Source organism: Saccoglossus kowalevskii, chromosome 4, assembly GCF_978046115.1.
Source record: "Saccoglossus kowalevskii chromosome 4, keSacKowa6.1, whole genome shotgun sequence".
In the NCBI taxonomy this organism is placed as follows: Eukaryota; Metazoa; Hemichordata; class Enteropneusta; family Harrimaniidae; genus Saccoglossus; species Saccoglossus kowalevskii.
In genome coordinates, this window is record NC_140644.1 from 13,125,540 (window position 1) to 13,139,178 (window position 13,639).

At 36.5% G+C, this 13,639-nt stretch overlaps 1 protein-coding gene across 2 annotated transcripts in view; it reads left to right on the forward strand.

The window, feature by feature from the left end:
* Positions 1 to 13,639, forward strand: part of LOC102802232 (uncharacterized) — a 33,389-nt gene extending 19,750 nt beyond the window's left edge. For both annotated transcript variants that reach the window (XM_085497803.1, XM_085497804.1), the window contains 4 exons: positions 6,284 to 8,101; positions 8,913 to 9,024; positions 9,811 to 9,991; positions 10,712 to 13,639. In XM_085497803.1, the coding sequence (XP_085353929.1) occupies positions 6,284 to 8,101; positions 8,913 to 9,024; positions 9,811 to 9,991; positions 10,712 to 10,972 (2,372 nt within the window). In that variant the 3' untranslated portion in view covers positions 10,973 to 13,639. The remainder of the gene's footprint in view (positions 1 to 6,283; positions 8,102 to 8,912; positions 9,025 to 9,810; positions 9,992 to 10,711) is intronic.

Consider the following 13,639-nt stretch of genomic DNA (forward strand, 5'->3'; position numbering starts at 1 on the left):
ACTTCAAAGGGTTCATAAGAGGTTTATGATATTTAATAATATACGATTAGACTGTGAGTCAGTAATCTATACATAAAAGTATGTTATAATCTATTCACTCATTTAGCTCAGCTGCTTATGGCTACAAATTGCTCAAGCTCAACCCCCAACATGATCCATAAGGTGTAGCGTAACAAAGGATAGGATAGGCTAGGATATTTTATTTGGAACGTACACAAAAACAATGTCCGAGTAAAGTCCAATATAAGAAACATAAAGTAACACAACTAATCTAAAATGATTTTAGAATCAGAAATACAAAATTAGCTAAAATACTATAAACATATTTGTTTACACTTGAGAAAATCTTGGTAAACAATTCTCCATTTAGCAAGGTTTGATAATCAGGTGAGTATATATATAGTGCATAGAAGAATTTTTTCCTGTCTTCTGAAAAACTGTGTAAGGTTGTTCAGAGCTTGAATCAGTGTATTTTGTTTCTTGTGTGAAAAACAAATTTTCATTTTGTAAAATACAATTGACATGATTGAATCATCTGAAGGTTACTAATTTACAAGATGGCTCCTAATGAAATTTTCTGAGCTACGAAAATTCATGATTTTTTTATGAATTGTATTTTCTATCAACTGGAAAAACCATTTCACTTTTCAGCAAAGGTTTTGTAAATTAAAAACAAAACAAAATAACAGAAAAATAAAATATCTTCCCGGCTCTTCAGAGAATTGCAGTTATTGTAACATAGTACATCTGCTGGAGATTTGTTCTTATCCGTTTAATTCCATGCATATTCGGAATGTTCTGAAAAAAAAAAATCTGTGATATAAATAGAGAAATTGTTTTTTTAATCGAAACTTGCACGTTTGTCTTCAAGGGTAGCAGTCTACATACAAGAATGACCTAAACTACATGATGAAATCCACATGGGTTGTACTTATTAGTATGTCCTATTGCATTGTCTATAATTAGTTCAGACTGCTGCTGTGATTTTAGTATTTAGACCTTGTTTATGTATTTTAACAAGTAGATGGCCAACAGTGGTCTAATATCTAATATATAATCTATGCAATGTAACTTAAGTTGCTGCGATCGGTTTGTATAAGCTAAACAGTAACAGTTTCATACAACTGAAATCTTGTAGCTTTGTGGTGTTATAGCGTACGTAGCGACGATGTAATGTGACATTATCCTACCATGTGCGCATTATAGCTTCTGTAGCGTTAAATCAAAGACAATCTTTCTAATGTCTTTGGTTAAATACAATGGATTTCAGAAATGCGTTCCCATGTTAAAATTCCTTGCATTGTACCACATAGTACATGTACTTGAAAAATCTACGATGTGTGCATTAAAGGGATGCTTTGTAAGTTTAATGCAGAGATGTATTGTTGGAGCACATTTGGATTTAGTTAAGCGTAAAAGCTAATATGCAGCTCATTTTGTATTCGCTCCATCGTTAACCATTCTTGCATTTCACACGTGGCAATGTATGTCTACGAAGACTGATTTGCATACTCGATGTGTTAGCGTTTCTTGAACACATACAATGCAATAAACCAACCAATCGCACATTTATTAATAATCTATATTATATGCAACTGATATTTAACTGTAGTACTAGATAGACAATAATAGTACCGGATTCTGCCATAAATTCACCCAGAGCCGTTAAACGGCTGTTCAGGTTTTTAAAAAAAAAATATAATGGGACCAAGAAACTGCCCAGGGCGATTTTTTGGCAGTTTTTTAAGGTGTTATTTTAATCTTTTCTGATGCTAAAAGTTTTGATGTAGTCATTGACTAGACAAGAGTACTGATGTTTATTGCGACTAGCATGAATGGGCTAGCTTCGTTTTGACAATGAGCTGTAAACAAATCACTGTAAACAATGTTTCAAAGCTGTTATCGCTGTAAACAATGTTAATGTAATTTTTTGGAGAAAGATGTGCAGTCTACTTTTTAATCCAGCTAGAAAAAAGATGTATACAATTTTAGATTAGCTTCTGCAATAATTTCTTTCATTTTGGGTGGTCCAACTGCCGGTCTTGAAAATTGGCGTAGGTGGATTTTTCAATGAAAATATAAGCCTCCCTTAAAATATTTGATGATAATTTTTTGAAAAATTGAACCCTAAATAAGAGCCCAGCAGCCGTGAAACTGCCCAGGGCGATTTTTCGGATGAGCGAATTTACGACAGAATCCAGTAATTTTACTGCGCCATTACCGTTTTATTTTATCAAGTCTCATTCGTCAATCTGCGCTGGATATGGAGAAACATGCACAGGTTGTGTATATTTTTACTACTGGCATTTGGTACATAGTGCATGTATGCGTTCGATGCATGCATGTGGTTTTGAACTATAGTAAGGGAAGTAGGGTACATCTGATAACACCTAAATCTAGAATTCATGTATATTTTTTAAATTGAATTTGAATATGGTGGTGACTTTAATTTAGTATACTGTGTAATTATTCACTGGTTTTCAATTTTCCTATTTTTCGCCAATATTAAGGTAGCGGGACTATTATTTGCATACTTGTTTTCATCTTCTAATCGTGACCAAATGACTACAAATAGACCCAGGAAAGTATATATTTTTAGAATCGCCAGACTTCAAGCTTTTCAAAAATGTGTTTTACATGCCCGTATCTGCATTCTACGGTGCGTTACTTATTGAAAAGTGGAAAATTACTTTTTTTGTAAAAAAAATAATTACGCATTTATGCTGGTGACAAGAAGGTTTTTGTTCACTTTTCCTAGTTGTTCAATAGTCTGGTAAATTGAATGTGTCTGGTTAGTTTTATTCAAGCAACGCGTTTTGAAAATTAGTGTCCTGAATTTTAATTTCTGTTTTAGTCGCATTGCCCCCAACTCAAACCACAACACATTGGTAAATAATCCATGAAATAGTTTTTCTGGGCACATTCAAGTTCCTCTCATTATCACCTTAAAGCTGTAAAAATTTGGTGTTAATCCAACGACAATAAGTATACGTTATTTTTTGTTAAAGACCATGTATTTTGAAAAACATAAACTCCTAGAAAACGTCGATGAAGTCACAGCAAAGATTTTCAAGCTTGTTTATCTGCACAAACGATTTATTTTCCCATCAAGGTTTGTTTTAACATGTGTAGGGGCATCCAAATGTGTAAGGCTATTGGAAACCAAAAAATAAAGGAATGGGATAGCTATAGTTCAATAAAATCGCCAGATGAAAACACCAAAATCAATGATTTTTTTCAGTGGCTGTGTGGCTGTGTCTGACACATTCATATGCAAATGACTAATCTGTGAAATAAACAGGGGCGGAGACAAACCACTCAAATGTTTGGAAACACTCATTGTGTATTAGTTGCGTTCACGCACAGCTCCTTAGCACGGGCTAAGAGGTCAAATTCCTTAGCCCGTGCTAAGAAAACGTGCGTGAACGCTTAGCACAGGCTAAGGAATGCTAAGTACAGGTTAAATCTGATCCGAATTTAAGACGCGGTCTAGACCTTAGCACGGGCTAACGAAGTATGCGCGAACGCTTAGCCCAGGGCTAAGCGCCCTCTGCGGCGACCTTTGGGTGTGAAAATTGTCCCATGTTCGTTAACATGGGACACTATTTTTTGACACTATTCCACCAGTCATTACTCCGCACTCGCTTCCACACTAATCGGGTCACTGTAGTAGTAGAGCGTACAGCAGCTCCAATCGTAGACAAAAAAAATTTGGTTCGCTGTCTGCGACATGCAATAATAAAACTCTGTATTCTGTTACGCTCGTTGTATACTGTTTATGTGCATCCAAATAAGTTGGGTCAGTCTTCTCTCGCGTTCCTGTGCATGTCGCTTCAAAATTAGAACGAAACATGCCAGCAGCAGAAATAGCGGCTTATCAAAGATCACCGACTAATGGCACCCCTTAGCCCGTGCTAACGACAGGCCCTCCCTGTGCGTGGACGCAATTGGGTCTAGCCGAAATGCAAATATGCTAGATAAGCCTAAATCAGCTTAAATCTTAGCCCGTACTTCATGTAACGTGAACACAACTATTGTGTGTCAGATAGCTACTGATAACACATACTAACATTGCTTTGTCTTGATTTAGTCTTTGAAATTTATAGGCACACAGATTAAACCTGTGTTGTTGATTTTGGAAAACACTACTGAAGCTGCCTTGCTTCCCTTCGAAAAATCGACATTTTAACCAACTTACATGACATTCTAGGTTACGTTGACTTTTTCAGATGAAAGTTTATTGTGCATTTCATCAATTAATAAATAAATGTGAAAATCGTAGTTTTCAACACAAATAATAGTCTCGCTACCTTAAGTAAAATCTGCTAAATGAAATCTCTGTGAACTTGTAAAATTACAATAGAGCTCATTGTTTTTCTCCCATGTTTGTGAACTTAAACTCCAGTAAAATTGATCAAAGCACCAAAATAGTGAAAATAAATGATTTTACAGTAGTTCCATTTGCTGCTTTGGTACCACTGATCCATAAATGTTACCGATATTGTCAGAGGTCAAAAGGTCATTTCACTATAACATGTAAATCATTCTGTTATATAATATGTTGTATTTATAAAACCTGCTATGCTATCTTCTTTGCATATATATTGATATTTTCTGATTAGACTTTTAGATGTAAATCATTATTATAGTGTTACGCCCACGTATAATAGTAAAAACTAATGTGCTTCTGATATTTTTGACATTTCGAGGAAATTGAAGTAAATATAAAGATTGATCGGAAAAAATTATTTTCGTTGTCCAGCTGGGTTCGCCTCAAAGCGTCTCAGAGAGGGACCTTGCTGTTATCTTCCATTGCTGAATCAGTCACACTGATTGGTTCACTCAGTGACTATTGGGAATCATCGTTGTTTGCTTAAAGCGGCGGTGTCGTCACCTACGCATGCTTCAAATGGCCATAGTGTGTCGAACAAGCATCTATCTATGAGCCTTTGCGCTTTTAGCGTGTGTTGTTATCTTTCCCGTGCGTGCGTAGGTGACGACCCTCTCGCTTTAAGAACATTATGCATACAGCCAGACATATCTCCTCCTGTGTGTTTATACTGTAAACCTCGTAATTTCTGTCGCTATGAGTTGTCACGAGTTGATGATTTTCTGGCATTCGTGCAGAAATATTTTCACGGCGCGACTTACACTAAATACTGTACTGTCAAACTTGGACATGTCTGTGTAAGAGCATTATTTTTCATTGGTGATTAATTACGTTAATTCGATATTTGATTATATTTGCTTGCTTTGATTTTTTGTTAATCCTATTTCATCAAATTAATGTAAATAATAAAAAATAATAAATAATAAAAAAAATAAGCTCATGTTTAAAAAAAAGCGATTTGGAACACAAAATTGACCAGAAACGTTATCTGTTTTTTTTTTCTGAGCCTTCACACTAAATTGCCCGTTTGATTCACATTTGGTATGAGCTTGAATTCAGGGCTCATACATGTACCACTAATTAGAATTCCATAGATGACAATTTCTCCAGAAAAACAGGTTACAAAGATCAAAATATGGTTTTAATTTAATTTTAATTTTAATTTGTTGAAACCACATGTTATGTAATATAATTCTGGTCAGTACAACACATGTTTGCCAGCTCAAACTCCTAGAAAATAGAAAACACAGATTTGTCAGTATTTCCACCTTCATTATTCTCAAAAAAGCAGCCAGTTTCGAAGTTTCTAATAGTGAGTTGCCCAGATTCACTGGTCACCAGTACTCGTCAATAAACATACTAGTGGCTTCACACACAAGTCTTACTGGCTAATAGCTGGTGTAATTGAAGTGCTCCCTCACACATCACATTTAAGATAAAATTCTGTGGGGGAAAAAACTGTTGACTAACAACAACCATATGCAACTTAAAATGTAGTGTTGATTTGAAATGGCCGGTCAGCAGCCATTTTTATTTTCTCCAAGCATTTTTGCATACTTCTCTGTCAAACAAATTACATGTCAATTCAATACAAAGATAATGTAAATATTTGTACCTACCTGCACATAATCAATATATATTTGTATTCAGTGAAATTCTGATGAACATTTTTTGTCCATTATTTCAAAACGTGAATATGTAATGTTTCGGCCATATGCTGCAGCTATTACAACTAATGTGTTTTGTTTCGTACATGCGTGGATTCTGAATAACAACTTTAATTTGTATGCTCATGAATTTAACAATTAAATGTTAATTAATTTAAATTATTTAACATAATGTTTCAATTCTACATTTGAATTAATCTTTTTCTCTTTTCACTTTTTTTTGCAGGGAGTGTTGGTACAATTCAAACAGCACCCATTACAATACCGCCGGCAGCTAATAATTATTCTTCCTCTCCTGCATCAACTATCTCTCCAAGCTCAGAACCGAGACAAAGGACGTCATCGAAAGTCGTCAGTCCTCTTCCAACTCCTGATCCAAACGATCCATATATTCCAATAAGTGAATGTATCAGTGCCACGTCAGATCGGGCTGGCGGTTTTGAGGATTCAAGTTTATCCAGTACTGAAAATCAGTATCAGTACCCATCATCAGCGAGAACAATTGAACGACAAACGAGCACAATGAGCACAAGTAGCATGCCTCGTAACAGTCCTCCACCGCCGCCACCAACAATCAGCCCATATGATCATCCCCCGCATCCAGTACCGGTCATCCCAGATTCTGACTATGACGTGCCACCAATACACAGTGCTGGCTTACCCCCTATTAACGATTCAGAAGGTATCTATAAGTTTGTTCCCGCTCCTCGGCCCAAATTAGCGAATGACGATGAAGATACCGATCCACTGAGTCGTCAATTTGACAGACAATTGTCAAAATTGAGTAATATGACAAGCAAGGAGACATTATCGAGTTCGTTTGGTCCAGTGGAAGCGGATGATTTAGTTCCACCACCAGTGCCGGTCAGACCTGGCTCAGTTGTTGATAGTGAAACAAATGAAATATATGATATACCACCAAATCATGAGATCTATGATGTACCTCCCTCTGCGATACACAGTGACAACGCTATACGAGATGAAGATACTTACGATATACCCCCATCTCATCGTGCAGATATATCACAGTCAGGCATACTTGATGACAATGTTTACGATGTACCTCCATCATCAATTCGTAACGAGAGTTCTTACGATATTCCCCTGTCATCCATACGAAATGAGAATGCTATTGATGTACCCCAATCATCTATACGTAATGAGAGTTCTTACGATATTCCCCCATCGAATCAGTTTGCAAATAATTTTAGAGAACGTTCTTCATCAACAGATGAACTAGCCCATAAGTTCACCGAAATCTCAATGAAAAATCAGTCTGCTTCACGCAGTGATGGTAGCAATGTTCTAAACGACTTTGACCAGCATGTGCCTCCTCGGCCTCCTCAAAGAGTTGACAAAGTAGATGATGAATATGTTTATTTAGCGGAGGAAACCTATATAAAAACATCTTCCATGGGTGCATACGACTTTGTGCCAGCGCCACGCCCAGCACAGATGGATATTACAAATGTTCCAATAATTCCTCCTCCGAGGCCGCCCAAACCATCACAGACTGACAATGGGCATAGTCCAAAGATTCCAAGCACGCCGCCACCAAGCTTTGATGACCGAGTCTTTCTTAATGACAGTACTGTGAATCATACATTGCATGACAGAGAACTAGCAAACAAGCTTGATATTTTAAAAAAACATGATGGAGCGTCAACTGATAGTAGCAATGAAGAGGACGACTACGATGTACCTCCCAGTAATAAACCTGCAAATTACCTGGACACATTAATACCCTTACAACACCCGGGCAACGACTATTCAAACATAAGTCATGAACGGCCGGGTTATGTCGATATGACTGGTGGATGCAACCCTCATATCACAGATACGTACGTACCTGCCGGTAATGCAGAAGTGTTGCCCATGGACACTACGTGCACATATACCCCAATGGCTGGAATTAGACATCCTACTCCTCCGCCTGCGGCGCAGCTACCAATGGACAGGAGACCCCAAACCATGATAGTTCCCCCTCCCATCAATAGAGACAACAAGCCTGGTAGAAAGTCAATGGGGGATGTCATGACGAAGTGTAAGTAGTGTCGATGTTGCATGCATTTGTTCCGAACCTTTATTCGTGTGTGTTCCATTTGAAATGTGCAAGTGTCTGATGCTCTCATTTTTGGCAAGCATTAGATAGAAAATTTTCTTGAGTTTACCGGGGTAGTATATATTTGACCAAGAATAAAGGTATGCAGCTTCCACAAATGCAAATAAGTGAGTCTGCGAAAGAACTACATGTAGTTGATTTATTCTCCTCGTACCGCTTTTGCAGTGTGCTTGCCTATTCTCAAATCATTTATGACATCTTTTGGATACAGTGATCTTGCTCATTCTGTTTTGTGATGCCATTGGCTAGAAATATTATCAATTCACACATTCTATTTAATGGGATCTTTACTGCTTATCACTGTACATGGACATTTGAGGTGCATATCTTTATCTTATAAATCCTAGATTTTACTGATGTTGCACCAAAATAGGACTTTATAGCTTGTATGGGAAAGGGTATAGCATACCATCATGTACTTATTCACCATTTTGTTAACCCATTAAACATGCAAATGAAAATTTCACAAAATAAATAACAGATTTTCAGAAAAAAATGTGGTCAAGACTTATAACCAAGTAAAAAATTAACAAAGAAATTAAATTCGAAATTGCAAAATGTTGCACAAAAATGTTGCACAAAAATGTTGGCAGAAAACGCTATTTGAACGGTTAATAGCTTCAATGTACTTTGAATACTAATTAGGTAAATATATTCTGGACTGTCATTTTCCTCCCATAATGCATCACAACTGGACATTGTTTTAATAACTGATTGCTCATTTATTACATAGCTATCCCACCACCACTCACCTTGATTGGTACAGGAAGTTACTATGCGTCAAAGGACGGCATGTTTATACAGTCGCCTAGAACCAGGAGTTTCAGGAAAGCAGAGCTTTTACCGTAAGTTTTTTTGTGTACATTTATCTCTTTTATGTAATAGGTCATGACTTAGGTGATGTATTGTTTTAAAATTATATTGTCTGCAAAACTTAGTTGAAAGCTCTTTAAATTTCAAGTAACGTGGTCAAAATCAGAATGCCATACTGATTAAAAGCTTGTCAACTAAGTTTTTGTTTGTCTTCGCCACAATAAATTCAATCATGCATTGCTGATCGAATTGTGATTTAGGTGTGTAATACAACTTAAACCTGGAGGTATGTAATATTCAAAGTTTGTTCGGTCACAGTGGTAAACATGAAATTTTAGTAAATGACCTAAATTCAAAAGTGACTAATCTAACGTCGATATAGGAATCAACTTAAGACTCAATTTTATAAACATGTTCATGTGGCCATACAACTCAAAGTCTGAGGCTCATAGAAACGTTTGTGAGATGACATATTTAATGGTCAACATATTGGAAACCAATTTGTTCTCTTTATTCGGTCACAAACAGCTACTTTATTATCAACTGTATTCCATTTTCCCCACTTTATAAATATATGTGTATCTGATCTACAAGGACTGTTATTCTCTGAAAGTTGTAATCTGTCTCCCTCTAACTGACAAATCAGTCAAACTTGGAGTACCACATGACCAATTTATTCAATACCTTTTATGTGAAATGGCATCAATCAGTATGCAAATAGAATTAATCATATTTAGTCTGTCGCTGTTGCTTAATAAAGCAAATACGGTACACATGTAACTATACATAATGGCTATTATCTTAATATGTCACGGCAGGCTTCCTGATAACGCTAAAGATGGAGACGAACGCTGTGACACTTTGGAGAGCAGTAGCAGTTCATCTGATGGCGATGGCGCTTTAAAAGATGGCAATTACATTCAGCTACCAATGCCAGCTGATCATCAGTCGCTAGAGTTATATGTCACGCATGATCCATCGCGAACTCAAATTTATGAGGTACGTTATGATTCATTTAAAAGGTATAGGTCAAATTCTCAAATGAAAATATGTAGACGTTTTTACTGTGCTATATCGTCGACTGATAAAAATGTACACGAGGCACAAATGTTAGGCGTTGACATTGACATTGTCTTTGTTGTATTTTCTTGTGGTTGCATTTACTCATGGAAATACTTGCCTAATTATTTCAAACATAACATACACATTAAAACACAAACAGTGCACACAATTATTCACTTAAAAAACTTTTACATTTTCCCCAATTTATTACTTTGATTTAAAAAGTCATCAATACGAAAGTGGAATTGAATCACTGTGTCAGTCAGAATATTATATCTATGCTGTTTTTATTCTGAGGAGAAAAATGAATAATAAAGGAGGGGGGGTTCGTCACCTGCGTATACGCGGGAATCTAGTCTTAAGCGACGATAACCACACATGCTAGAAACACAAAGCCTCATGGGTAGACACTTGTTTGTAAACAATGACACGCTATGGCCATCTGACGAACGCTCAGGTGACGATTCCCCGCTTTAAAATACTGCAAAATGTCCTGAAATTGTTTGTTTTTCTTCAGTTACAATAACTCAAACAATTTTATCAATCACTATTACATTTCAATCAATCTTAATGTGACTAGTAAGTGTACATTTTTAATTATTTACTTAATATTTATGTTAAAATATTGATCCAATGCATTGTATGTATATTTTGCAGAATTCCAGGGAACTACAGCGACAAGCACCTCCTCCGCCACCAGGTGCACCGAGCAGGAAAAGTAAGAAAGAACCACCAAAGAAAACCAGTGAGGTTCAGTATATTGATCTTGCGTTAGACGAGCCCAGTGACCCTCAGCCGCCTCCAAGACCCAGAGTGCCAGCCTCGCCGGAAACAGAATACACTGTTTTAGATTTGGAGAAAACTCAAGGCCTCCAAGCAGCACTAGCACAACGGACAGAGGAGCTCAACAAATCATAGATTTCAACCTTTTCACCACCAGATACCTTGCCCAAATTTATTAGCAATTTCTTCTTTTATATTCTTCAATATGTTTGGAGCCAACTGACAAAATTTGAGTAAATTTTCAGTTTTTACTAAAAAAAATTGGCTATTTTTGTCCCAATCTTCTGAAGGAAAGTGCAGACTATAAACAGGACTATTTTGTGAATTTGTGATGAAAAGAGGGAACTGGTGGTGAAAAGGTTAATCAAGCTACATCATGTTAAACACTGTTGGGTGAGATTCGAAGAAAATTGCAATATTCATAGTCATCTTTCCCTACTTGTTTAACAGATGTGACTGACTGTTTTACTAGACGAAACATGCATTTATTGTCTATTATAACAATAGAACAATCAACAAAGCTATAAGTTTCAGATTATTTAGACATTTGTGAGTTGTGTACATAGTTTATCTAGGCTTTCTCCCAAGAAGTTTGTAAGCTGCAAGTTGCAATCACTTTAAGGATTAAGAAAGTCGTCACCGCTGTAGGTGAGCACGAGATGCATTTTTCAAAAATGTTTCCAAGGACAATGTTGCTGACTGTGCCTATGTCTTGTGCATGTGATTGAATGTATATTTCCCAGTTGAGTTGAAGCAATATATGCATGGCAAAATTTGATACGTCGAAAATACCTGTGTACAAACAAGAAGCTTTCTGGTTGGTTAGGTGACTCGTATTACCAGGCTGTTGCCAATTTTGTTCATTCCTTGGAGATGCCGCTACTTAAACATACACTGTCAGATGAAGAAGTATTCCTCGACAGGTTTGGGTATTGCAATGGATTTGTATACTTTTTATTGGTTAGAAGAAAACTCCAAATGACCCAGAAGCATCAGGGAAATGTATCGTACATGAAGCAGAAATGGAAACATTTTGAAAAACGATAAGACGTTGTTTTGCTGGTAACACAGCACACATCGTCGTGTCGGACATTGCCACCCCGCAGTCTCTAGCTGTCAATCATTTTGTACCCAGGTGTTCCAGTACCTTGTGCAAGACCTTTTTTTTTTATTACAGATATATGTATCATAAATGTATATTCACAAATTTTGAGAATACAAAATGCTGCGAAAGGAACATTTTACCTGTATGGCTGATACAGTTTATTATTATTCCAATCAATTTTGCTCTGGTGATTAAGAAGTCTCATCCAGATATCCTGTGATTTTTTTTGTAAAACATTTTTTATTTTTTTCCATTTTCTGTTTTTAACACAGCCAGTTTTATTCATTTAAAAAACTGCCATTTTAATGATACTATGTAAATATTTTAGTAATATTTTTTTTAGTCCCTTGGGACGTGAAGGATCTGTCTTATCTCTGTTCAGTCACTTGTTCACTTATCCATCTTAGAGATTCATTTCCCAATTTGACTGGGTATGTATGCCCATCACCTATGTTTTGCCATCAGAACAATAATGGCTATCTGGTGGCCATCATGTTTCTTAAAATGTCATGTCAGATGCATTGTTCATTTTTATTGTAAATTGGCACTTGGATAGCACATGAGGTACTATGCCCATGATGCGATCAAACATGGTGGCCATCTTTTTTTTTATTATTTAATATTTTTTTGTGCCAGGCGACAGTTCCGGACATTGAGTGTCACTGTTGTCTCTTCTGATTTTTTTTTTTTTCTGTATGTGCAAATTGCAAGTGCTAGTGACTACACATATTCATGTTTGGGACTACATGACAGGGCTGTGTGGCCATCTCTCTGTCAAGTGGCAATTTATAATGCGCTATCCTGGCGTCAACCAGGCCCGGTCGAACACAAGCACCTGCGGACCTTAACCAAGGTTCCCCCAAAGTCGCATTTGTTAGTGAATGAATCTCTGTCAGTGGAATTGGCCTGCCCATTGAGTCTGTGGCACACTCACCCAGGGTAGGGGTCCACCCTTTGATGTTCATCCTAAGGTTGGATTTGAACTTGGGTCTACCGCTCATGAGTCTGGCCATCTTATTTACAAATACATCACTGATTTTGATTCAAATTCGACACATGATTGTTCTATTTTTTTCACCTTTTTGACACCATATTTGCGAAATGCATTGTCCCCATCCGTCCATCTGTTTGCCCACGAGTCTGCCAGTCAAATGAATTGAACATGAATCATTTTGGCTATTCATTGACAGCTATGTTTTATTTTCGTGCATAAACAAGACGATATATTATTTTTGTCTTTTGATTAGATCTAAATTGGGTGACAATTTTGAATGTAAACAAAGTCATAATTACCAGTCTCTTAGATATGACTGTCAGTTTCAATAAAACTGTTGATGGATGGGTTTTTGTTTATTTGTTTTGCCTCTGTCTATCTTTTTTAGATTGATAACAAGATCTATGTCGTTGATAATAACTTGTAAACTCGGCATTCATGCTTATAGCGACTTTAAATTCTATTCTGTGATATTCAAGCTGTGACGATTGCATGGAACCCCATAAAAGTGTGACAATCATTTTTAACATACAGGCAACTATAGACGTGTAATTCACTGTTAATTTAGCTTTTCAGAAAACAGAGCTTGTACAATCATGTCTTGTCAATCCGGAGTGCATATGTAGAAAATCTAGTTTTTGATGTTGTCGGCTTTGACTGTATTTTAATCATGTAAAAGCAGAATAAAACTGTTCAGTAAAAA